The sequence below is a fragment of the Dipodomys spectabilis genome, unplaced genomic scaffold, assembly GCF_019054845.1.
Source record: "Dipodomys spectabilis isolate Male_0828 unplaced genomic scaffold, ASM1905484v1 ptg000141l, whole genome shotgun sequence".
NCBI classification, from domain to species: Eukaryota; Metazoa; Chordata; class Mammalia; order Rodentia; family Heteromyidae; genus Dipodomys; species Dipodomys spectabilis.
In genome coordinates this window covers 3,257,447-3,285,329 of record NW_024870818.1, presented here as the reverse complement: position 1 = coordinate 3,285,329, position 27,883 = coordinate 3,257,447, and the positions used below count along the sequence as shown (strand labels likewise).

The following is a 27,883-nucleotide window of genomic DNA, read 5'->3' as shown; positions in this document are numbered from 1 at the left end:
GAACCCAGGGCCTGAGCACTGTCCCTGAGCTTCTTTTACTCAAGGCTAGCACTCTACCACTTGAGCCACAGTGCCACTTCCAGCTTTTTCTATTTATGTGGTACTGAGGAATCAAACCCAGGGCTTCATGCATGCTATGCAAGCACTCTACCATTAAGCCACCTTCCCAGCCAAAATTTTTTAATTTTTACAAATCTATTTGAATATAAGGTGATATCTCAAATGCTTAAATTTACATTCCTCTGTTTATGATTAACATTGAACCTTTTCTTTTCAATTTTTCTTAGGCATTTGGGACCCAGTTCTGAGGATTGGTTATTAATTCCTTTTTTCTTTCTCTTTCTTTCTTTCTTTCTTTCTTTCTTTCTTTCTTTCTTTCTTTCTTTCTTTCTTTCTTTCTTTCTTTCTTTCTTTCTTTCTTTCTTTCTTTCTTTCTTTCTTTTTACAAACAGAAACTTTTTTGTTGTTGGTGGTGGTGGTGATTGTGGGGCTTGAACTCTGGGCCTGGTTGCTGTCCTCAGCTCTTCAGCTCAAGGCAAGCACTTTACCACTTGAGCCACAGTGCCACTTCCAGTTTTCTAGTGTTTAATTGGAGATAAGACTTACACACTTTCCTGCCCGGTCTGGCTTTTGAACTGTGATCCTCAGATCTCAGCTTCCTGAGTAGTTAGGATTACAGGTGTGAGCCACCAGTGCCCGGCACGCAGAATTTTTTTTTTCTTTTTCTCTTTTTTCTTTTCATTTTTTGTTGAAGATTTATTATCTGACTTATCTGGGGCTCCTTATATATGCTAGGTGGTACCATGTAACCATATAACCATATCATATAACCATTCCTTGAGTCTGTCCTCTATCACAGTTTATTTGTTATGGCCTCACTGAACATAAATCTGGTGTAGTCAGTTCTGTCAAATTTTAATTTTATGGCCAGGTGCTGGTGGTTTGCGCCTGTAATCCTTGCTAGTCAGGAACCTGAGATCTGTGGATCACAGTTCAAAGCTAGCCTGAGCAGAAAATTACAAAAAAAAAAAAAAGCTGGAAATGGAGCTGTGGCTTAAGGTGCTAGAACAATAGTTTTGAGTACAAAAGCTTGGGGAAAGCGCCTTGGCCCGCGCGCGCGCGCGCACACACACACACACACACACACACACACACAAATCTTTTTTAATCCTATGGCTTGTATTTTCAAGTTTCTCTATTAACTCTATTACTTTTTAGTTTTACAAGAGCTGTAAAAATACTAAACATTTGTGATTGTGACTTTTGGGTGCATTTTATATTGTGTTACATAGTACTGGTCACATGGTGGGAAGTTAACAGATGAGTTAAAAATTCTGTTTCCATCTGGAGCTCTATATTTCTGGTAGTGAATTGAATGAGCCTTGTGGGGAGATGGTGCAGTAGCTGAGGAGACTTGAGGGCTCTCTGTCATAGTATCCGTATGTCTAGAGCATGCTCTTTCTGCTATCGCCTAATCTAAGTCAGCACCATCTCATGTGTGAGCTTCTGGATAGCCTCCTCACTGGCCTCTTTGCAGAGCTCTTGGCTTTTTCCTTTCCATTCTCAGCCCTGTTGCCAAGCGATCATACTTAGAACAGTACAGGCATAACAAGTACTCAATAGATGTTGGTTATTATAATGATCATGATCATTAGTGCTTGGCACTTACAAACACTTAATAAAACTTACAAATAGAATGTGTGTTTAGTATCTGTAGGTACTGCATTGTACCAGTCAAAGACTGTTTAGAAATCCTGTATTGTTTTAACACTGGTGTTTAATGAATCTTTTTATTTACTCAGTTTATAACTGACAACTTGTCTTTGGCCATTCTGCATTTGTTCTGGGCCCAGCATCTGCAATATGAACATAAAGTGCCACTGTATAAGCCATGGGCAGCTGGAGGCTGCTATCCATAGGCCATGAAATAGCCTGAAATCTCAAAAACTTAGCGCCTAGATTTTGGCATTATTTCAATGATTATATTCTTTGAGTGCATGGTATCATTAAGGTCTAGTCAGGAGACAAAACAACAGGGTCAGAGTGCTTGCCTAGCATGCCTGAGACCCTGGGTTCCAGCCTCAGCGCCAAGAAAACAAAGAGCCATCAGTATATCTGAACGGGACAAAGTTTTGTTAATTTTGAGAGTGTTTTTCACCATGGTTGGGGCTTGAACTCTTGGGCTCAAGTGATCCTCCCCTCTCAGCATCCCAAATAGCTGAGACCATACCACACTTGGCTTTGAATAGGTGATTGCAGGGAGCCGGGACAAACGCCATTACAAGATGGTGCCCACTTCCTTTCTGCTTAGAGGTAAACAACTCCACATTAGGCAGTGCTTGGCGGGACTGCGGGTCCCTAGCTTTGCGCATGCGCCACCATTGTAAATCCTGAGCCAATCCCGTGGCACCTGGTGACGGTAGAAGGGACAGCCAATCCTGAAGCGACCCGTGTTCCAAACCCTATATAAGCGGCTGCATTTCCTTGCTCGCTCTCTTGCGCTCAAGCTCTCCCTTCAACTAAAAGGCTCTCCAATAAAGTGTGATCTGAGAAGACTCCTGGTGTGGTGGTCGTTCTTCCTCGCTGGCCGAGAAGGCGTTCGCCGCAGGTGATGTTTCATATGAAATATGTCAACTAGAAATGGGCTTGCCCACTAATGGGAAGAGAATTTTGAAGAAGATGAGTGGGAGAGGGAGAATGTAAGAATGGGTGAATCCTAGGCCATGTTCCACAGCCTCCTAAAGAGACTTTTTAGACATTTTTAAAAAATTATCCCACTCCGAAACTTTAATATTATAGGTTCTCTGCTTAGTTGCTTGTACTGTGACTTTTGGAGAAATAATCAAATATTATGTCACACATGCTTCCTACAAACAATTAGTCTCCAGCCCCACTCAGAATGCTTGCTCTAGGACTAAGGCTATGTATCTAAGGAAGAAGAAATGGAAGACCACACACACACACACACACACACACACACACACACACACACCCCACAAACACACACACACACCCGCCACAAACACACTCTTCTCCAAGGCTAAGATTCTGACTTCACTGGAGAAGATATGACTGTCACCCTGAGATAGCAAGGAATCTGCTGAGGTACTATAAGGAGGGACCAGGAAGCAAGAAACACCTGCTTGAGGTGTCAATGAGACTTGTTGGGCTGGTGAATGCACAGAATTCTAGCTCCCCCTGGCTGCCATGACCCCAGAAGTAAGAAAAGCACCTCAGAATAAGTAAGAGAGGTACTTTTTTTTTTTTTTTTTTTGGGTCCGGTCATGGGGCCTGAACTCTGGGCCTGGGCGCTGTCCCTCAGCTCTTCAGCTCAAGGCTAGCACTCTATCACTTGAGCCACAACGCCACTTCCGGCTTTTTTTTTTCTGCTTATGTGGTGCTGAGGAATCGAACCCAGGGCCTCAGGCATGCAAGGCAAGCGCTCTACCACTGAGCCACCTTCCCAGCCCCGAGAGGTACTTTCATAGCCAGGCATGGTGGCATAAGTCTGTAGTCCCTGCTACTCAGAAGCAGAGACAGAACAATATTGAGTTTGAGGTCACCTGGAGCAAAGTTAGGGAGACTCTCAAAAAACAAAATACAAATAAAAGGGCAGCTCTTCTGTGCTCCAGTGTTAGACAAGGTTCTGTATTCAATGTCAAATACAACTCCACCAAAAAAAAAAAAAGCAATTTCCCCCTACAATGGCCATTTAGCATTCTTCAATGACAAAGCTTAATACCCCGCAGACTGCAAAAGAAAAGTGTTTAGCCGGGCGCTGGTGGCTCACGCCTGTAATCCTAGCTACTCAGGAGGCTGAGATCTGAGGATCACGGTTCAAAGCCAGCCCGGGCAGGAAAGACTGTGAGACTTCTATCTCCAATAAACCACCAGAAAACCGGAAGTGGCGCTGTAGCTCAAGTGGTAGAGCGCTCGCCTTGAGCTGAAGAGCTGAAGGACAGTGCCCAGGCCCAGAGTTCAAGCCCCACGACCAACAAAAAAAAAGTGTTTATACCTCCATCATCAAAGAGCAGAATAGTGGGTGAGGGTGGATTAAGACCTGAGGAGAAATAAATTGATATCTGAACAAGTATCAAAAGAAATGCTTTTTTTTTTTCTGGTCATGGGGCTTGAACTCTGGGCCTGGGTGCTGTTCTGAGCTCTTTAGCTCAAGGCAAGCGCTCTACCACTTGAACACAGCGCCACTTCCAGTTTTCTGGTGTTTAATTGGAGATAAGAGTCTCACAGAAGCTGGGAAGTTGGCTCAGTGGTAGAGCACTTGCCTTGCATACATGAGGCCCTGCGTTCGATTCCTCAGCACCACATAAGCAGAAAAAAAAAAAAAAAGCCGGAGGTGGTGCTATGGCTCAAGTGGTAGAGCGCTAGCCTTGAGCTGAAGAGCTGAGGAACAGCGCCCAGGCCCAGAATTCAAGCCCCACGACCGGACCCCCCCCCCAAAAAAAAGAGTCTCACAGACTTTCCTGCCCAGGCTGGCTTTGAACTTTAGACCTTAGCCTCGTTAGTAGCTAGGATTACAGGCTTGAACTGCCGGCGCCCAGCTCAGATGAGATCCTTTTAAATTAAGGGTTCAGATTCAATTCTGGCTAATCAAAGTTTTATGATTCTAAGATTCTGCCCATTTGTGGTATGCAACACATCAAAACACCCCAAGAGGGACTAGATACGTGCGTGGCTCAAGTGGTGGTATGCCTACCAGGGTGGTGAAGCCCTGAGTTCAATCCCCCCCCCCCAAAAAAAAGAGTCAACAACAAAATCCCTTAACAACATGTCAGGTGCCTGTGGCTCACACCTGTAATCTTAGTGACTCAAGAAGCTGAAACCTGAGGATCATTGTTCAAAGTCAGCCCAGGCAGGAAAGTTCCTGAGACTCTTATCTCCAATTAACCACCAAAAAAGCTGGAAATGGAGCAATGGCTCAAGTGGTAAAACTTTCTTCTTGAGCAAGAAAGCTCAGGAACAGCACTCTGAGTTCAAGTTCCAGGACAGGCACCCCTCCAAAAAACAAAACAAAACAAAAAATAAGCCAACAAGCAAGAGAACAAACTACCCAGGGATTTGTAAAGAAGATAGGTTATATTCCCTTTGGAGGAATAATCTAGGTTGTTTCACACATTCAATCAGTCAAGCAAATTATTATATGTTGTAATTTATATGTGATGCTTACGCTTTTGGTCCACCGTAAATGAAATGCATACTTTTTTCTCTTCTTCCATTTCCTCTTCCGCCTTCTTTTTCTTTGTGGTGCTAAGGGTTGAACCCAAGTCCTTGAGCATGCTAGGCAAACTCAGTGCCATTGAGCTATACTATCAACTGAGTTATTTTCTTGAAAATTAAAATATGTCTTATTTGTCTACAGTCTTTCTTCAAACATTCGGCTAGAGCATGTGATAACCAGCCCTTTTCTGACTCTAATGTCTTTTTAGTTCAATGGATATTTTGATTTACCAGTAAATCTGTGGTGAGGTGGGCAAGGAGGGACATAAATTCTTGATTTATGTCCTGATTATTCTTGAGTGAACAAAAGAAATTGAATTTCTGAATCACATAGCTAAAGTCTAAAGCTTGGAGAGGAGGCATAAGTAATTGTAACAAGAAAGCCTGGCCAGTAAGATGTCCCCACCCACCAGATACTGTACCACCTAAGAATAATATCTGCAGGGCCATTATTGAAAGGACAATACAGAGGTAGCTAATCAATGTCTTTAAACTCCTCTGAAATCTGTCACAGTGCTAACTTCTTGTTTAAGCCTATAGTTGACATAAGCTATGGAATTCATATATTCATTCGCATATATAATATATATGAATATATAACATATATATGTGTATATATAAATATATGTATATATACATTTATAACATATACCCATATATTCATATGGAATTCTGGTTTGGATTGGCTTGCCCATGCAAGGTATCTCAAGCATGTTCTCTGAGATGTTCCTTTTGACAGTGAAAATATTGGAAACTCTTATGTAAGTAGTATATCAGATGAGACCATTTTTCTGACTGAATCAATATGTAACATACTATTATTATTTTTTGATGCCAATGCTGGGACTTGAACTCAGGGCCTTGCACTCTCAATTGGCTTTTCGGCTCAAAGGCTGGCATTCTAGCACTTGAATAACATTTCCACTTCCAAATATGTAACTTTTTTTGTCTCTATGGTCCCTTTACATATATAAAATGTGTGTGTGTGTGTGTGTGTGTGTGTGTGTGTGTAATCATGCTCTGCTACGGTATGAAAATTCTGTCTAGACCTTACATTTTTCAGCCACTTTAAGATAACAAGCGCAATTTTTAGTCTACTGTCTCCATGCAGGAATCAGAATGTCTAGTGTAAGATGTGAATCCAAACTCCAAATCCAGGAATGAGTTGTAGCTCAGTGGTAGAATGCCTGCCTAGCATGCACAAGATCCTGGAATGGATTTTCAGCACAGGGAGAGAATGAAAACACAACAGCCCTCCAAATCTGACTGTAAGGTTACATCCTATTCACTCTGGACAGCTTCGCTTGGAAACTTTGCCATGACAAAGTGTGGGTTGCGACGGCTCTTCCTCAGCCTTCTCGTCAAGGAAGTGGGGGGAATCTGATCTTTTCTCCTCTTTGTTCCCCCTTCTTCTCTGCCAGCCGGAGTCAATGTGGTCGTGGGCACTTGCTCTCTTTTCCGGTGGCTCCTTTTTGGATTTTTTTCTAGTGAGGTGGCCTATAACTCCTCTGCCCTTGATGGTTCATTCCAAATGACCGAAGTCAGTCCTTGATCAGGGACTGTTCTTATAAATAGTCATTCTTCAGGCCAGAGCCGTCAGCCCTTCTGCTGCACCTGAGCCCTAAGGACCTAGACCAACTTTAGTGCTAGTCACGCTCTTGTAAAGAATCCCCTTGAAATTAAACTCTACACTGGGTGCAGATTAGTGATAGAGCACATACTTAGCATGTATAAGTGGCAAAGAGAAAAAGTAGAAAAAAGGAAGAAAAAGAAAATAAACGTTTTCTCAATTTAGTCTAAATTAAGGGTGCCATCTGTTTGGTGTTGAGACCCTAACTGGGAAAAAATCCATCAAAATTCATATTTCATAGCAACACTTGGAACTTTAAAACTCCATTTTCACAGAATTAGTAACTCACATCACAGATTGACTCATTGCTGGACACTGGTAGCTCACACCTGTAATCCTATCTACTCAAGAGGCTGGGTTCTAAGAATTCACTGTTTGAAACCAGCCTGGGCAGGAAAGTCCCTGAGACTTATCTCTAATTATAAAACAAAAAACAAAAAACAAAATGCTGAAAGTGGAGCTGTGGCTCAAGTGGTAGAGTGCTAGCCTTGAGCAAAAAGCTTAGGGATGGTGCATAGGTCCTAAGTTTAAGCTCCAGAACAGGCACACACACACACACACACACACACACACACACACACACACACACACCACACACACACACACACACACACACACACACACACACACAGAGTAAAACCATTTGCCCCATATTGCCATTATCTAAAGTAGCTCTACCATTACTGCCCTGTCCTGCCTGCTCCTTCGTTCTTGAACTGACTGCACTGTCCTATAGTTCCCTGAATTTCTTTCCTGCACTTCTCCAGACTGTCTGCCCTGTGCTGTCCTGCAGTCGTTTACTCCAGGGCCAGAAAACTCAGCACTTAGTCTCTCCAGTAAACCTCTTTCTTCCTCTTCCAGGCCCTTGAACGGGTAATTCCTCCTCTAGATAGGAACATGGATCTACTGTCAGGAATGTATGATTTTAAAAGAAAATTTTAGGATTAAAAGCCAAAGCAGTGCTGGTAGAAATTGTGGATATAGTGACACCAGGATTGATGAAGGATGTTTATCCTGAACAAGCTGGGACTTGTTTTCCTGAATTTGTTAAAAAAAAAAAAAAGTCAAAAAATATTTCACGCAGAGAAGAATTTTAAGGAACTTTTAAAGTCTTTGCTTCAAGTCAGGAATGTAATGCATGCTTGTAACACCAGCACTCAGGAACCTGAGGCAGGAGAATTGCAAATTCAAGACCAGCCTAGGTTATACAAGAAGACCCTGTCTCAACAAACACACACTTTCATACATGTACACACACACACACACACAAACAGTCCTTGCTTTAGTGTTTGTGCAACTGTTCAGGATTTCCTACCAGCTAGTCAAAATTTTAAAGCACATAACAAGAACAGCTGAGTTTTCCATCTCAAAAGTATAAGCAAGCGGGGCACCGGTGGCTCATGCCTGTAATCCTAGCTACTCAGGAAGCTGAAATCTGAGGATCATAGTTTGAAGCCAGCCTGGGGAAGGAAAGGCCAATGAGACTCTTATCTCCAATTAACCACCAGAAAACCAGAAGTGGTGCTGTGGTTCAAGTGGTAGAGTGCTAGCCTTAAGCAAAAGAGATCAGGAACAGTACCCAAGTCCCATGACCAAGAAAAAAAAAAGTACAAGCAATACCCAAAAATTGTGATTGTTTGTTTTATAATATATCTGAAAACTCACTCACTGCATCTTCCATTGCTCATGCCTCTGATCAGCTCAGCGTCCTCTATACTTAGAATGAAAGAAATGAAGTAAACAACTTTCAGCAATCAGGGGACCCTAAAATAGTAGGCAATCTGTAGCAGGTTAAACTTACACCAACACACATGCAAATCATTCACATTTTGTACCTAGCAAATAAGCTAACAGAATGTGCTTTGATCTGACATGATTATTTAAAAACAACAACTGCTTTTCTGTGACACAATAATAGATGTGACTTTTGTCTTACTGCCAAGTTTTTCTACTAAAAAGCCACACTGGCCTGAGGATGCCTTAATATACAAATAGAATGGCATCCACTAATGCTTGTGGAGTTTAAAAAGAATTGTCCAGTTAGAGGGTAGAGTGCTTACCTAACATGCTCAAGACCCTGGCTTTGATCCCCAGCAAAACATACATGCACACATAAACACGTGGGCATTTCCCTATACCCGTGCCTATTCGTTGATTAAAAAAAATTTTTTTGACCCCTCTGTACAGTATGTTCTCAAATAAAATAAAATAAAATTAAAAAAAAATTTTTTTTTGGTGCTGGTCCTGGGGCTTGAACTCAGGGCCTAGATGCTGTCCCTGAACACTTTTTGCTCAAGGGTCGTAGCAGTCTACCACTTGAACCATAGCTACACTTCTGGCTTTTTGGTAGTTTATTGGAAATAAGAGTCTCATAGACTTTTTCTCATGGACTGCTAGGCTGGCTTTGAACTGCAATCCTCAGATCTCAGCCTGCTGAGTAGCTAGAATTACAAGTTTGAGCCACGGGCACCTGGCTGAAATGAGTTGAATTAAATCCACCAGTATTTATTGAGTGTTTACTATGTACTAGGCAAGGGATACAAGGCTGAAGAAGACAAACCAAGACCCTGCCCAAAGTGATTGCATTCCAGGTAAGGAGGAGATAGCTAATAAACATGTACATAAACAAAAAGGTAAATTACTAAGGGCTAAGAAGAAGATAAAATGAGACAATATGGCAGATGGTTCCTCGGGTTTGCTGAGACTAACTGGTGACATCTGAGTTCAGGACTTCATGCGGAGAAGGGTGCAGCAGTGCTGCAATCTAAAAGCTCCTATAGTAAAGAAATAGTAAGTGCAAAGGATCTGTGGTAGAAATGACTCTCATGTGTTTGAGAACAGAAAGATGGGCAGTGTGGCTGGAGCAGAGTAAGAGGGCAGGCTTGGAAGTTCATGAGATGAAGATGCAGGCTGAGTAAAAGCGAGGATGAGAGGGCCAGAGGCGGATCAAAGAATGATAAGAAGCTGTCTGAGCATCTGAAGCAGAAAAACTGGGGGAGATGATAGGTTCTGATCTATATTTTATTTTCTATGAGTTTGATAGGAATGCATTTGAAATATCTAATCACTGATGATGTTCAGTGGGATTTTGGTTGGATTAATCTAAGTGTTTTTCAATTACAGACTCAATATTGATTTTTGAAAATTACATAGTGACATATACTTCATTTCAAACTTTTACATGTAATCAAGTACATTGAGTTGAATTGATTGCTATACCTGATAGAACTCTTTGAGCCTGTCTCCCATTTAAAGACAACCTTTTTACCTCTAAACGTTACATTGCTCCTTCTCAGTAGTATAAGTAGTATAAGTACAACTAATTTCTTAACAAGAAAGCAACCTATTGCCAACAAAGCCTTTTCTAGCTCAGAGTTCTACTGGATTTTGTAAACAGTGATCTTTTTTATTTTTGGTGCCGGTTTTGGGTCTGGTATTCAGGGCCTAGGCACTGTCCCGGAGCTTTTATGCTCAAGGCTAGCACTCTACCATTTGAGCCACAGCTCCACGTCCAGCTTTTTGGTAGTTAGTTAGAGATAAGAGTTTTTGGGGAGTTGGGAATGTGGTTTAGTGGTAGAATGCTTGCCTAGCATGCATGAAGCCCTGGGTTCCATTCCTCAGTACCACGTAATCAGAAAAAAGCTAAATTGAAGTCCCAGGACTGGCCAAAAAAAAAAAAAAAGAAGAAGAAGAAGAAGAAAAGAAAAAAAATAAGAGTCTTTTGGACTTTTCTGCCTGTGCTGGCTTCCAGATCCTTTGATCTCAGCCTTTTGAATAGCTAGGATTACAGGCACGAGCCACTAGCACCTAGCTGTAAACAGTAACCTTTTATTCATTTTTATGTCTTAAATTAATTTACTTTATTGTTATTGTAAAGGTGCTATACAAAGGTAAGGAATACATTTCCTGTTGCAAGTGTCATCCCTTCCCTCGCTCTCTCCCAGTCCCTCCCTCCCATCTCTACCCATGATCTGTATACTTCACTTTTTATCAGTGTCCTGTGAACTCCACTGCTGCACTGTTTCACCCTTTTCCCCTCAAATTCTGTACCCTCCCTCCTGAAGATATACACATGAATACACCACACATAAAGAAAAGACAAAATCATCAAAAATAAAAAATTAAATATATATTATAAACAGAGAGATCTCTTGTTTCTATATCTTGGGGCTTGTTTTGATATATATATATATTATTTTTTATAATTATAAAGAGGCATGTAGACATTGCTCCTTTGTGTTTATCTCCTAAGAGCTATATATTAAAAAGGTAACTGTAGCTACTTTGTGGAGAATGGATTGCAGGAGGTCAAACAAAGAAGTAAGGAACGCAGGGAGGAGAATATAACAGAAGCCCAAAAGATAGATGCTAGTGGCTTGGCCTAGGGTTTCCAACAAGGTCACTGTTGAGAACCGGGCTTGGTTGTGAATTCCTTTAATCGTGACTGGCAGAGATACACGTGGAGTGTGAAGAAAGGAGAGGAATCTAGCACAACCGAAGTACCTGACAAGTTGGGTGGAGGAGTGGTGGACCAGGTAACTGAGCTCTGATCATACTCATGTGGAGGGTTGGGTGGATTTCCACCCCCCTCCCCCATCAGTGGAAGGACTCGCACAGCACCTGGAAACTCAGCACTCTTCCACAGTGATGCTGGCTACTCCAGTTGATTGAGCAAACACTACACAGATATCATGGAGATAACATTTGGAACCTATCAAGTCAAAGTATTTGTCTTCCCGGGAAAACCTGTCCCCAGCTTTGGAGTCAATGGCACCTGAGATGATTAAGCCATCACTTTGTTTCCTTTCAAACTAGGATTAAAAAAAAAATCCAAAGGGAGATAGTAGTTTGAAATCAAGTTATTTTAATGAGAAAAAAGCTAGACTTCATTGCACAGAAACGTGTGTGCCTCCACAGCAAGGCAGAGCTTGGAGGACAGCCCTTGACCAAGTAGGTGGCAGGCAGAGCTGGCTTGAGGCAGGATGTCACGCAGTGCCATTCCCATGGCTGAAGGGAAGATGAAAGTCTGGGCAACAGACAGGAAGGTGGGAGATTTACAGCACAAGCACAGGGGTCCCTCAGATGGGTACGGGAGGAGTAGGCAACTCTTGTCATCAGAAACTAAGGCCACTGCAGAAAAGTGCAATTGCTGGGGCTCAGAAACAGCAGTCCTTGGGCCTGTGTGTGGTCTGAAGAGATTTAGTAGAACAGTGGAGGTTGACGGGATGAATAAGTCCCTCCCTCCCAATCACACTCCCCAGCCCCTACATATATTACATATATAATCTATACACAATGTATTATATATAATATATGCAATATATAATATATTATATGACATATATATTCGATTATGTATAATTTTTATATATTACACACATTGTTATAGTAAATTTCACATTTTATATAAATTATATATCACAATTCATATATTTTATATATTACACACATTGTTATAGTAAATTTCACATTTTATATAAATTATATATCACAATTCATATATCACTGTATTATAGTGAATATATACCGTATTGTATATATGTCATATATATCATATACATTCTATTACATACAATTTTTTTCATTTTTTTCCTGAGGTAGAATCTTCTTTTTAGCCCAGGCTAGCCATGAGTGTTCCATCCTCCAAAAGCTGCATCCTGAGTGCTGAGACTGCAGGTGTGAGCTCATGCTCAAGTTTTATATTTGATTTTTTTATATTTGATTTTTCCCCCCCCAGGGTTGAGGACCCAACCCAGGGCCTTGCATGCACTGGGCGGGAGCCCTCCCGCTGAGTTAAACCCCCAGCCCCTTTTATTTGATTTTTAAGGGGTCAATTCTAGCACCGCTATATTAGGGAGATCTGTATGACTGTCACATGAAGAGAACGCAGCTTGATGTACCTGTGCCTGCCATGGAGAGAGAGGAGGAAGGGGTTAAGAAGCCTCTCTTCTTGTTTCTGGCAAAGATGATACCTGCAGGCAGGTTAACTGGGAGACAGGAGGGAAAAAGGTACGTTTTTCACTGTACACCTTCTATAGACTTTGCATTGTTCCTTGTGCATGTATTAACTCTTGAAGAAATTAATTAAAATGGGAAAAAGTCAGTGTGGGATGACAGTAATGCACATGGATAGAATCTGACATCCCATGCTGGACAATGAACATGACATGCTTGTTACCCACCAGAATTGGAGTCACTGCTTGGGTATGTGTGCTTGTTCCCTTCTGTTGTGCTGCTGCTGTTCTGTAAGCTGTCTCTCTTGCCTCCCCAGCTAGTTCACAGCCCACCTGTGCTCAGTACACCAAACACACCCCTTGGGTGAGCAATGGGAGGCAGGCTGTGCAGTCAAACTCAATAGGGCCTGTGTCCCACAACTAGTAGGTTGAGGTCCTTAGGTGGGTTTCAAGTTTCTTCCTTTACATTTTGGAGTAATATAACCCTCATTGAGTTATCTGAGCACAATGCTGGAACTGTTCTGATAATCCACGGCCCACAGCCCCCAGCCCAAGAGAACAGAGACTAACGTTTATATTATCTTCCATCAGGCCAACTCTGCATACCTCTTCTCCCAGTTTCCCTCACATTCCACCTAAGCACAAACCCCTTCATTCATCTACTGGATCCCTGACTCTCATTCACATCCTCCTTGGCTCCTATCATTCCTCTGATTCAACAGTCCCTCTTTTATTAATTAGTGTTTTCATTTCCAGGCAATAGAAAATTCAAGTCTAACTGGTTAAACCATTAAAGGGATTTATTGCTTCCAAGTAGCTAAAATTTCAGCAGTGGCAAGGGTCCTGGGGTTGGTTGCAGCTCAGATTTTACCAAAGACCCCTGTGTCCTCTGCCAGCCTCCATGCCAGCTTCCTAGCATATCTCTCTTGTCGTATCTTAGGCTGGTGATCCTCCCATCCACGTTTCTCAGGCAGACCTTTTTTGTGAGCGGGCATTTCAGACTTGTTCATCCAACTGCCAAAAGAACAGCCTCATGGATGCTCAGCTCTTTAGGTATGAACCATCGACCAGCTGCCCAAACCAAAGTCCTGGCTCCTTTTCTATGCAATCAGCCATGAAGACATGCTGTATGTTTCAGATCCTCTATCAGATCCTCACTCTATTCCCAGCGCCCTGTCCTTTTACTTGGGCCCTTCCACAGCTTCCATCTTTCTGCCTACCATCCTGCACACTATTCCTCACTGCAGCCACCATGATCTCCCAAATGTGGAGATTAGATGGGTGCCAGGCCCTTAGAACTCAGCATCTTTGTGGCTAATGGCTAACAAAAGCCCTGGCTGGAGCCTCCTGCCTGCTCTTTTGGCTTCCCTTGTGTGCCCTTCCTTTCATTACTGTTAGTCTCACAAATATATGCGTTTGTTTTGCCTAACGGGATAGGAATTCTCTTTCTTCTGTCCACCTGCCAACCCCCTTCACCCTTGGCTACTTTCCTCTGCCTTCAGGGCCCCAATTCTTCCCACTTCTCTCAGGTCTCTCCTATGTTCCTGAGGGAGTTTCTTCCTTAGCACTCCCTACATGATGTTCAGACTGTCCCTGCTTATTTACCTTTCCTAGATTTTCAGCACTGTAAAGGCTGGAGCCTTGGCAATTATGATAATCTTCATATCTCCAGTGCCTCTCACTTAGCTCAATGCATTTTTATTGAATAAATGGATCTAAAGTATGTATTTGGCATTCAATACTCACTTTCCTTTCTTAGGGGATGAATATGTCTGAATAGTCATGCAATTAAGAGATTCAGTGTAACAGCCACTCTCACCATGAGAATGAATGCAAAGAGAATTCTTCTCTAGGCATCTTAATGTTTTTTTTTTTTTTTTTGTCAGTCATGGGTCTTGAACTCTGGACTTGGGTGCTGTCCTTGAGCTCTTCAGCTCAAGGCTAGCGCTCTACCACTTGAGTCACAGCACCACTCCCAGTTTCCTTGTGGTTAATTGGAGATAAGGGTCTCAGGGATTTTCCTGCTTGGGCTGGATTTGAACTGTGATGCTCAGATCTCAGCCTCCTAAGTAGCTAGGAATACAGGCATGAGCCATCGGTGCTTGGCTTGGGTTTTTTTTGTAATAACTAATTTTAACAAGGCAAACTGTGATGTTCAAATAGAGAACATCACCTCTTGTTTTTCAGTTTAAGTTGCTAACAGGCCTTTTTTCAGATTTACCCCAGAGCCTTAAGGATAGAGAAAGTTTTCTCATAAATGCCAATAAAGATTCTTACAACTCTATATTCAGAAATGAAGATCTCCTTTCCTCTGTCCCCTTATCTCAAGGTTGCTAGAAAATTAAAAATTGCTCTTCAGCATATGAAGGGTCCATTTCTAGTCTGTTCAAATATTCAATGAACATTAAATTGCAAATTGACTTTCATGATACACATCTTCTTACTTTCCATAATCCCCTCGGGCTTTAGAAAAGATCAAATGTTTGTCCGTGTGTTTTTTTTGTTATTGCCTTCCTGTTTTTACTCTAATTCAGAGGAAAATACATATGTAGCATACAATGTTTATGTTGTAAAATATCACAGATATGGGCAGTATAGAATTTGGATAAGGAAGGATGCGTACTTGAATTATGGATTTGAAAAGCAGGACATGTCCTAATAAGATAAATTAAAAATTCCATATCTAGAAACTTTAGAAAGAACTACAGATTATGAAAGGCAAAATAATATTACAAAAAATAGACTAAGAGTCTATTTCTAGAAAATGTGTCTTCTGTGTTTTATTCTCATATACAGATTTTCCTTCTAGAGTGGCACCAACGAAGTGTGGTGGCTCATACCTGTAATTTCAGCTACTCAGATCATTGTTTGAGACTGGGGCAAAAAGTGGGACATCTTTATAACAAACAAGTCAGGTGTAGTGGTTCATGCCTATAATCTCTGCAATAATGGAGGTATAAAACTATATTTTAACAATGAAGTATAAAATAGTTTTATATAAAATATATGTATAAAATATAGTTTTATACCTCCATTGTTAAAGTTGGTAGAGTTTATAAACTTTGTAGATTAAGATAGGCCTGAGACCCTAGCTGAAAAATAACTAAAGCAAAAAGTATTAGAGGATAAAATGTTTGCCTAGTAAGTACAAGGTCCTAAGTTTAGCCTCAGTATGGCAAATAAATAAAGTTGGAAAGGGATTAAGAGTGCCATTGTATGGCATTGCCCGATGCCTCCTCTCCATTGTTTCAATATTATTAGTCCTTGGTATGTTTAAGAGATCATTGGTCACAGAATAATTTTTTTTCATGTGAAAATAATTGGTCAAGAAACAGAATCAAACTTCTTATTTTTTCAGTGGTACTAGGGTTTGAACTCAGGGTTTTGCCCTTGTTAGCAGGCACTCTATCATTTGAGCTACATCTCCAGCCTTTCTTGAGACAGCAGCTTGCGATGTAGCCTCAGAATTGTGATCCTTCTCCATTGTTTCCTGAGTGCTGGGATTACAGCAGTGTACCTCCACACCCAGTGAAATTTTAGGTTAAACTAATTACACCACTTGCAACTCCACTTGAAAGAGAATGAATGCTCTGGAATCCCAGAAAAACATGGCAGTATTATCTTATTGGCACTAAGGTAGGTTTAGCTTGTGTGGAGATACCACCAAGAAATAAAAAAGCAAATGCTGGCATTGTGGAAGTCTGTGTTAGCTGGAAATGAGCCGCACAAACAGAAGCACATGAAAGAGGACATTAAGAGTCAATTTGCTCTTTCTAGCTAGGAGGATGGTTATTGACAAGGCCTAATTTCCCTTCAATTACAGCTAGGTTCTCTAAATAAAGCCTTCAAACACTTTTCTACAGAAAGAGAAACTTTAAAGAAACAAACAAAATAGATTTATTGGAAATGCTTTTACTCTAAGGGGTGTGAACTTGGAACTTGTTTAGGTGCTTAAAAAAAGTTGTCTTTAGTTGTTCAAAGGAGTTGCCATTCAACAAAGCAGTTTATGAGTATAATGCATTATATTCAATGTCACCCCTTCCATCATTCTTCCCCATCCTTCCTAATCCTACCTTTTATTAATTTTGTAGGCTATGCATTGAATTTTATGATTGTGACCACCCCTACTTCCTCTCTTCATCTACCCCTTCTTCACCTTAATCAACTACCCATCCCCCCCCCACGCCCACCCCCTCCCTCCGGCTGCTGGGGCTTGACTCAGGACAGTGGTACCGTCCCTGAATTGTTTTTGCTCTGAGCCACAGCAGTCCCTAGGCCTCTTCCTGCCAGAGCTGGCTTCAAACCATGATCCTTAGATCTCAGCCTCTTGAGTAGCTAAGATTACAGGAATGAGCTACCAGCAACCTGGCTCATCCCTCTTTTTAGTACCCATTTGCTGGTGTTTATTGTGTTGGACTGTGTTAACCTTTCTAAGGAATTACTACTTTTGAGTTCTCCCCCGAACCTACCATATTTTTGTTAATATACTTATGTACACTTGGATACCACCACAGAGTGTTTACATGTTTATAAATCAATTCTAGGTTCCAAATATGAGAGAAAACATGCATCCAGGTCCTATGAATACAGGGATGCTATTTTCTGGTTAAAAATGCACATATTTGCATGCCACATAAATTCCTTTGCTCAGGACTGTCCAATTTCGTAGCACATTTTATTGCCAATTAGACTTACTCATCCTGATGAAGGCATGCATGAAAAGATTGGATTTTTACAATTTGATTTATAGCTAAGCATTTTTGCTCCTCAAACTGGTTTAAGCTGGAGTCATAGGTTAACATATAAATAAATAAGTGCCAGCAAGCTAATAGGGATAGGTCCTTGGGATGTATTAGATACACTGCTTCTCTGCTACACACTCTCCCCCAAACTGCCTCAAAAGTGTTTCAGCCATGAAGTATTTCCATTATCCTTTCCACTGGCCTCTGAGTAACTTTAAAAAAGTCCTTAGAATGAAAAGACAGGTGGAAATTTATTTAACATACTCTGACTCATATTTCAAAGGCCTCAAAGCTCCCCAGATGAAGAGATTCAGTTTGTTAGTCTGAGACCACTTGCATGAATCTAATTCCACACACAGGACCGCTCCAGAGAAAAAGGAACTAAAATGAGGTGTCATAAGCATTAATTCCCTGAGCTCATATCCATGTGCATTAATGTCAGTGGGTTTTTTATTTTTCCCCTGTAGGATGGCAGGTACTGAGATTTATGACCTCAGGTAAAGGCAAGGAATTAATTGTAAAAGTATTTCACAAAATTATAGGAAATGCTAGCTTCATTGGTAGATTGCATCCTCTCTGAAGGGCAGCTGCTTATCTAGGTATTTTCTAACTCCCTCACAGTCACTAGTTTTTTGTTTTTCCCCCTAAAGAATAACTGCCCATTGTTACCTACTCTCTAAGGACTGGTATCTGAGGCTGTATTAAGGCTTGGACTTGTGCCTTGTTTGAAGAATTGCTTCTAGCTGTGGAATCCCACCCAGATATTTTCAATAGCCCTTTTGTATTTAAAGAGGAATGAAAATACTTTGGTAAATAAATATGGCTCTATTTGAAGTTAGTAGCAATAATGAAACCATAAAAGCACCTTCAAACAAACTGTCGATTGTAAAATCTCAAACCTATAAAAGTCCTAGAACAAATACTATAGCTTTAAAACAATCTTAATGCTTCTCTGCAAAAGGCCACATCCCAAGGGGGTCTTTGACTTCCATCTCATAATGTAACAGATACCAGTTAGATTATTTCTGCTGTTAAAACACCAACTTTACACAGTACACTCAATCTAGGGCGTGCTGCTATGGCTGAATTCTGAATAAAATCAGTGATAAAACAATCAGCATTTATTGCAGAATGTTTACAGAGAGGATACTACTAAAACTTCTTAGAATTGCACACTTAAGTAAACTATTTTTCCTCTTTGAACTGCTCAGTTTAAGAAGTTATACTTAGCCAGGAGCTGGTGGCTTACACCTGTAATCCTGGCTGCTTAGGAGGATGGGATCTGAGGATGGTGGTTCAAAGCCAGCCCAGGCAGTAAAGTTCTTGATACTCTCATCTCCAATAACCATCTCTGTGTCCCCCCTGCAACAGAAAACTGGAAGTGGCACTTGGCTCAAGTGATAGAGGTCTAGCCTTGAGCTAAAGAGCTGAGGGACAGGGACAGCACCCAGGTCGAGTTCAAGCCCCATGAACAAATATATGTGTGTGTGTGTGTGTATGTATATATATATGAATATGTATATGTATGTATGTGTGTGTATGTATGTATATATATATATATATATATATATATATATATATATTTATCCCCTCCACCCAATTAGAAGCAACTGTCTGGCTCTGGTGTATGTGTGGGGTCAGGAGTGGGGTAGTGAGTTGAGCCTCTAAGAAACTTCTTCCCTCTCCACGCTCTGTGCAAACTCAACTTGGGAAGTAATTACTTCAGGGTTCCTAACATGTTAGCCACACCCACCATGGGGGATTCCTCCTACCACCTCAGCTGCCACCTGGCCTCATCTTTGCTTTGGAAGCGCCTAGCTGTAGACACCTGACACCCTGTATCAGCTTTCATTCTCCTGTCCCTCCACACCTGGTCCAGTTAAATTCCTGCCTCTTCAAGTCAGGATTTGCAACTTGTGATTCAGACAACTTTATGGGCATTTGGTGTCCAAATTACTATTATACTATTATTAAAAATATTTTTGACCATGTATTGATATAACATTAAATCATTAATTACCATTTCCATTTCAAATAAGTTTACTGAACAGAATCTGATAAACTGAAGAGTATTTCTGCAGAGGTGCATTATGCAAAACCACTGCCCTAACCATGAAATTAGAAAAGTTAAAGACCTTTCCTTTGAGAGAGCACTTATGCTTGCTGATTTAGGTTAAGTACAAAAGGGCTACAAATGAAAGTACTGGCTTTTCTTTCTTTTTTGGGATGAGGTAGGTCACTATGTTGCCCAGCCTCCCCAAGAATTTCTGCACTCAAGTGAATGTCCTGACTTAGCCTCCCTAAGTAGCTGGAACTACAGGTGCACACTACGAGACTAGATAGAACTCACAATTCACAATTCTCTTTTATTCCTGTGTTTCACTTACAAACTAGACAACTTTTTAAGTCAAATAAAATCTGAAGCAGACCATCTATACTTGGGAACCTTTGTTTACATGATAAGTTATTTTCTTTCTGCAGACACTTGTAATTTTGAATTAAAAAATCTATGAAACACAATATATTATCTTAGCTTCAATAGTCAAAACATTGTAACATTCTTAGTGACTCATTTATAATAAGCAAGAATATAAGGACAGATGGGGACTGAGGTTTGAAAATCAGGTATCAATCAGTAATCTCACTTGTTGAGGACTTGGTGGGCTCATCAGCAACTTTATTGAAGATTCCTTTACTTTAAATTCTATTGTTTCTAAAATCTACAGTTATATGGTAATGAGGAACATCAGAAGACTAATCCTTACTTTCCCTTTTAGTACTGGTTTTCTTTTCCTTTTCTTTTTGGGGGGGTCCGGTCGTGGGGCCTGAACTCTGGGCTGGGCGCTGTCCCTCAGCTCTTCAGCTCAAGGCTAGCACTCTACCACTTGAGCCACAGCACCACTCCTGGCTTTTTTCTTTTTGCTTATGTGGTGCTGAGGAATCGAACCCAGGGCCTCAAGCATGCAAGGCAAGTGCTCTACCACTGAGCTACCTTCCCAGCCCCATTAGTACTGGTTTTCTTGTGAGCCTTTCTTCATCAGTAAATGCTTCTCAAAAGTTAAAAGGTTGGATGGCACATTTTTTTGTTATAATTGGTATTCCTTTTCCATGTAATCCTTTTTGTTTTTTTCTGGTACTATCTATGGGCTTTCTCTTGTTGCCCTGATGAACTACTATACAGTCAGAACTACTGTATAGATCTTTCTTTGCCCCACCCCATCTTGTCCCTTGTTTAGCCAGGGGAAAGCACATTTTCTACTACAACAACTAGCTATGTCACCTTCATTTTTTTTGAACACTCAGGGTTTTGGAAGCTTAAAGTTTGAATTTTCAGTTTTCTCTCTGATCATATAAGAAAGTTTGCAAGCATCTACCTTGTGGCTCAGAAAGAAAGTCTGATGTGACATGATACATAGTATCATAGTCACAAGTACTAGTTACAACAATTACTAGGAAAACTTTTGATCTTATTTATTCCATTTCCTATTAATAATTGAGAGGCATGCTTCCTTCAGAGAAACCATATTATTATTTTTGCCAGCCCTGGGTCCTGAACTCAGGGCTGGGACACTGTCCCTGAGCTTCTTTTTGCTCAAGGCTAGTGCTCTACCACCTGAGCCACAGCACCACTTCTGGCTTTTTCTGTGCATGTGGTACTAAGGAATTGAACCTAGGGCTTCATGCATGCTAGGCGAGCACTCTACCACTGAACCACATTCCTAGCTAGAAACCAAATTATAAAAATGTACTTTTATTTTATAAGTACAAGAACTGTCGGGCGCCGGTGGCTCACACCTGTAATCCTAGCTACTCAGGAGGCTGAGATCTGAGGATCACAGTTCAAAGCCAGTCTGGGCAGGAAAGTCTGTGAGTCTCTGATCTCCAATAAACCACTACAAAACCGGAAGTGGTGCTGTAGCTAAAGCAGTAGAGTGCTTGCCTTGAGCTGAAGAGCTGAGGGACAGTGCCCAAGCCCAGAGTTCAAGCCCGACAACCGACAAAAATACCCAAAAAACAAAAACTGTTTTTCATAAGCATTTTAATATTTTAAAAATGTAAAGGAAAAGCATCCCTTGACCTAGCAGAGTTATCACTATTAAGAAGAATTTGAAACAGCAAATGATTAACATTCAAGAAAACTGAGGATTATTAATTTTTAAAAGTAGGAGCTGAATTAAAAAGTGTACTTGGGTACAGAGGAAGAAATACTGTGAAAATATTTTGGCTAAAGGAAGTTAACTGCAGTTGAAAACACAACTTCCTCAGACAGAAACTTGAAAGCCAAATAACAAAAAAGCAAGATCATCCTGCTTTTGGCAAAAATCTTGTCTGACATAGGACTCTTGGTGTGATATCCAAGTTATGGTCCACCAGTACACCCATCTCTGTTCTTTCCACGATGTCTATTTCAATAACTGGCAACTCTAGCCTTCCAGTTGCTGTGGGTGACTAAGCAGTCTTTTTGCTTTACTTTTGGTGCTGGGAATTGAACCCAAGGCCTTGCACTCTACCACTTTCCTTTGCTTTGCACACTTCTCTCTTCCCGATTAGAATACAAATTCCATGAGGGCAAGGATGTTTTTGTACTGCTGGATTACCCAGTGCTTAGAATGGTTTGGTGCACACCAGGGATTTGTACAAGCTACAAGAAGAATCAGTAGGTAACATTTGAGGACGAGGCACTTATATGAATAATTCTGAAAGTGCAGGTGTGGTGTGAGATTGTATAAAAGAAGTATGTTATGATCTGACTTGTTGCAAGGTTAATACTTACAGCATAAAGAGAAAGGAATGTATTCTATGTTGCCAAATATGACAATTTGAAGAGACAATGTTAGAATTGCTTATCTTATAAAGGAATAACGGAGGACAGTTTTTCACTGATATTCTCAGTATGTGTCAGATCCTGCATCACTCAAGGTTCTTGAGATATCTTGAAGAAAAAAAGTGGAGTACTCAAATGCTAGATTTAATTATACATCTGTATCAGAATGAGTTATTCCTACCCTGCTTTACATAAACCAGGGGACTTTTTTTTTTTGAGTGAAGTAAGCAATTGCAGCTTGAAGAGGGTAACTTGGTAAAGGATTCCTATGTCTCAGTGTTTGTCCTTCATGTTGTTATGTTTTATGACTAATATTGTAGATGAGAGGGAATTGAATTCCCTATACAAATTAAGGAACTTGTATATATGAAGATGGCTTTGATAAGAGTTAAGCCATAAAAATTACCTTTCTTGATGGTGCTTTTGGAGACACTACTTAAATAGCCTTGTATGCAATCTGTAAAGAACCAACTCTCTAAAAAAGGTCCTATAATATTGAGCTCCTAACAACTTCTTTTATTAATGAGATGATTTCCAAAGATAGATAGATGAAAGTGTGACATTAAGTACAAACTTCTTGTGTAATGTAAATGGATATTTTAAAGTGTAGTTTTCACTTCTGGTTTCCCATTCTCAGTTATGCAAAAAGGAACTCACAGAGGCAAATTCAAATATCTATTTTGAAAAGTATTTACTTAGTTTGAATAAATTAATTGCAAATAAAAATTAAGCTACAATATATAGCCTGAATAGAAATGACTAGAACAAACACAACACAGGACTTAATTTCCTTGCATTAGTCACAAATCATGTGACAATCTAAAAAACTTCAAAATCAATTATATTTCTTTGAAAAGGGTAACAGCAGTTACTGATACATCACAACTAATAAACTTATAGTACAAGTTTCCTGACATGCATTTCCTGAGTGAACCCAAATGATCATTTTTTTCAAACAAGGAATTTTGACACAGTAAAATAAAATAGTTCATGGCTTCTAAGCAACAATTTTTTTTAAAGAAAGAAAAAAAAGTGATGTAATAGAATAAAGTTATGCTACCATACAAAATTTTGCTATAGTCAATTAAGTATGATACAGTTTTTCAAACTAAAGGAAATCAAAAGACTAAAACTAAAAATGATTTGTCTAATCTAAAAGTGTACTGATTTCTACAAGTATCGAAAGGGTCTGATGTAGTGCAACTGTCTCTTCTTGTGGAGCATTTTAAAAAAGGTTGGAGAGGAACAGAAACATTTTCTTGCTTCTGAAAGCAAAGGATATCCTGGGGTTCAAGAATAAACAGACCTTGCAAGTTTGTTCCTTCCCTTTGCTGTCACTGATGCTCATCTGACAACCAAGCACTAAGCACTCATTTAAATCATACCACAGCAACTTTCCTTAGGATTCAATTCCACAGTTAAGGCTGGTCTGCTTTAATGGGGGGAGGGATGGCTCTATTGTCATCCAACCCTTTATGTCTCTATATTTTCTAATGCCTGGATAAAGCCAAATATAGAATTAACTAAGCATTTCTGTTTCTAAAAACAAATATTCACTATCTTTCCTTATTTGATGCTTTTTTACCATAGAAATGGTTTTTTTTTTCTAGAAACAGTGAACAGATGAGAACCATAGTTTATATCCAAAAAATAAACTTGCCAAATGTTGCTGATACTAAAAACAGATTAGTCATCATGGGAGAAAAATAGATAATCTAGATTAGATTGCATATTCAAAGGAGTATATAAAATGTTTTTAGCATTAAGTTTTTGTTATAGTACTACACTTGAGAGAAACATTAAGGAAAAAAATCTTCCTGATTAACTTCATTGTGTTAAAAACAAATACCTTTTAGACAATGGTAATTAATATGAATTCAGTATTACAAAGTATTTTAATTCACCAAATTCCATATTTAACAGGGTGAGGAGAGAGGCTCTCTTGTCCTTAGCTTTGCAAATCCTTGAGCTATGTGCTCACTACACTACCATTCACACTGAGAGTGTGACACCATCATTACCATGCTACTCTACCAAAAACATTCTAATATACTTTCTATCATAAAGATAAATAGAAAAAAGTTAATATACATGTTGCTATATTTTACAATGTTTGCAACAAACTGTAAACTAACATAGTTTGAACCAACAGTACCCTCAGTTATACAAAACAATTTCTCAACACTGAGGATGGGTGATTCAAAACACTAAAATGAAGGCATCAAATTAGACTATGTCTTTTTTCCTCAAAATATATTTTCAAAACTCAGAATTCAGAAGTCTGGTACTTTCAAAAATCCCTTTGCTTGAGTTTCCCAGATTTTTGCTCAGAAATTGCTACTATTTATTATAAATGTTTAAAAAAATTCTTCATCTTAATGCAAATGACCAGAGCAGAGAAACTGATGTGGACAACAGGTTGAAAAACCCAACTCACTTAGCTTATAAATTTATAATGTAGTCCTGGAGGACAACTGTTAGTCTAGAGGTCCTTGGAAAATAAGTCTGATGTAGCCTTGTTCACCAGCCAACTGATGTGCACAAAAGGGACAGGCTGCATGAAAAGTGTGAGTACCATGAGGAAGTGGGATCTGGGACCAATAGGCCGTTGTCTTTTCTGAACACACATGCCCACAGGGGCTAAACGCATGGGTTGGAGGGCCGGCGTCCACATAAAATCCAGCTTCACATCCAAGCCACAGAGGGACATAGGGACCAACAGACCTACACATAGGACATTCACGATCTTTTCCATCACGTTCTTCTTTGTTTCCCCAGTTATGATAGCCATGTACATGGCCGCAGTTTAGATAGACCCATGGTTGTTTTTCATCTACAACATCTTTCCTCTTCATACTAGGAAAGGCTAGTGTGTTGAACCCTACAGGGCACTGAGGTCTTGCTGCATTGATTTCCTGTCTTAAAGCTTCTAAATGCTTCACAGTTGGGGTGTGGGAAAGGCCTTCTGCAGTACGCCACAGCAATGTTGCACCACAGAGATCAATAAGTGAGCCATCTTGTAACTGATTGGTTTCAATTTCCACCTGGAAGAGACGAGAATCAAAAGACACATTGGTTTGGAGTTTACATCGGTTTTGGGGATTTCTCATAAACATCTCCTAGATTTCCTAGGATTACTAAGAAAGTCAAGAAACTAAAAGCCATCAGGAAAAGTTTGAAAATCAAAGATAAAATACTCAACACCAACATGTCTCTATTTTAGCCTAAAGACAACTCGTGACTTAAACACTAACCAAATTATAAACTAGTTTTTAATTTTAAACAAAAACAAACAGAAAGGTAAAAATGTGGTTAAATCTAGAAAGGCTTAAGCTTTTAAATATATGAACATAATGTGACAAAAATGTTTATTACAGACTTTTCCTAATTGAAATATTAAGAGCTCAGAGTAGTGGCTTATGTTTGTAATTCTAACTATTAAGGAGGTGAAGATCAGGATGATCACTGTTTGTGGCCAGCCCAAGCAAAAGTACAGATGTGAGAGATAGACAGGAAGATCCTAAGTTTGAGGGCTGCTTGGGCTACAAAGCTATATCTAGTTTCAGAAAAACAAAAATAATACAAAGAAGGAGGCAACAATGCTTGACAAGAAATGTACTCATGGCTGTGCACCAGCGGCTCACGCCTGTAATCCTACCTATACTCAGGAGGCTGAGATCTGAGGATCAAAGTTCAAAGGCAGCCCAGGCAGGAAAGTCTGTGAGACTCTTATCTCCAATAAACCACTAGAGAACAGGAAGTAGCACTGTGGCTCAAGTGGTAGAGCGCTTGCCTTGAGCTGAAGAGCACAGAGCCCAAGCCCAGAGTTCAAGCCCACTGACACCAACAAACAAAAACAAAAGCTATTATGGTCTTCTAGTATAGTATTTCTCAGTATCTGATAATCAAGTCAGGCTTAGTTCCCTTTGTTGGTGATATACTTAAGAGGCTTTATTTTGTTGTTTGTTTTAAAAATAAAACATATAATGATATGCTGGGTACCAGTGGTTCATGCCTGCGAACCTACCTACAAGGAGGAAAGTCCAAGAGACCTTATCTCCAATTAACCATAGAAAGCACTGGGAAAGGAGCTCCAGTGGTAAAGCACTAGTCTTGGGCAAAAATGTTCAGGGACAGTGCCCAGACCCTGAGTTCAAGCCCTAGGAACTCCTCCCCTAACCCCCAAAGCATATATATAATAATAATGCATTTAGTCCAATTTATCTCACATGTTCACTATAGTTAAATAAAAAGCTACACTTCAATAGTTACCATTTTCCCTCTCTGCTGAGCTGACCGGGTTTCACGCAGGCTAAATACATTTCCACACACTGATATTTCTCTCCATATTCCAGGCTTGGAGTCTTCGGTGAACCCATTGCGTGGATGCATCACAAGAACACCATTAGTGGTCAAGCCATCCATCTGCCCATCAGATGTCTTCCACTTGGCAGCTTTCTCCTATCAAGAGAATAATGTACTGCCATTTAGGTATAACTTGGAAATAGAAGCTGATGAAAGAATATATTGTTTAGGAAGAAAGTTTTTTACCCCAAGAAAGATATTTTTTGATGAATCAAATCCTGCAGCATAAATCCGTGCTGTATAGGGAGGATTCCGTTCACATATGATTCTACAGGCAAATCTTGATATAGTGCTCTGAACTGACTGTGTATCAGAATTACTTTGACTTCCAGGAACTGTGTCGGTTACTACGAAATCAATAGGGCTTTCAGTCGACCGACCAATCTAAAGAAAAAAGAAATATATATATAAACCTATTCAAACAACACAGTGCTAAAATCCAATCAAGAAAGGCATAATGAGATAAGAACATTAAGCTCCTGAAATTTCTAAAGCTCATATGTATCGTACTTAACTTTAGGACATCTATACCCTTGAAAACTAATCTATCAGAGTTTTTGATATACTAGTCATTTTGTGCATAGAATGAACTGGGAAATTCTGACAGAATTCATGGAACCCTTAGGGAATAAAAAATTCAGGATAGTTGAGATTTCTAGATGGCTATAAACTAACCCTTTCAGGTGTAAATATAACTACTATTTATAATTCTACCTGGATTGTTCCACAAAAAGAATTTACAATGAGTAAACGTTATACTCAATGCCATTTATATAAAGCTGAATGAAATGCAATGATGTATTTAGTTGCAGTGAAAGATATACACAAATACTGGTCTTAAGGGGTTGCATTGAGGTCTAATGTGCACTTCACAGATTTCTCTATTTGAATCTAGTAACAAGCCTTTAATTCTGGTATGAGTTGAGAAATCAAATAATCAACTAACTTCAAAGAATAGTTTCAAAAGGTTCTAGGCCTAAGAATTCTTGAGGAAGCAGAGAAAAGCCATTTTAATGTGTGGATTCTGTGGCATTTATTTTGTACACCTAGAGGTCTTCCTGAAACATCTTCCTGAGACCATTTATAACTATCAAGAGACATAAACTAAAATGTTTGTACAGGCTCTTAAGGA

General features: G+C 39.9%; 1 protein-coding gene across 3 annotated transcripts in view; it reads right to left on the bottom strand.

The window, feature by feature from the left end:
- Positions 1–21,583: 21,583 nt before the first annotated feature.
- Peli1 (pellino E3 ubiquitin protein ligase 1) overlaps positions 21,584–27,883 on the bottom strand; it is a 53,440-nt gene continuing 47,140 nt past the window's right edge. For all 3 annotated transcript variants that reach the window (XM_042691219.1, XM_042691222.1, XM_042691220.1), the window contains exons 5-7: positions 26,938–27,135; positions 26,659–26,847; positions 21,584–25,430 (exon numbers count right to left, since the gene is read on the bottom strand). In XM_042691219.1, coding sequence (XP_042547153.1) covers positions 24,864–25,430; positions 26,659–26,847; positions 26,938–27,135 — 954 coding nt within the window. In that variant the 3' untranslated portion in view covers positions 21,584–24,863. The remainder of the gene's footprint in view (positions 25,431–26,658; positions 26,848–26,937; positions 27,136–27,883) is intronic.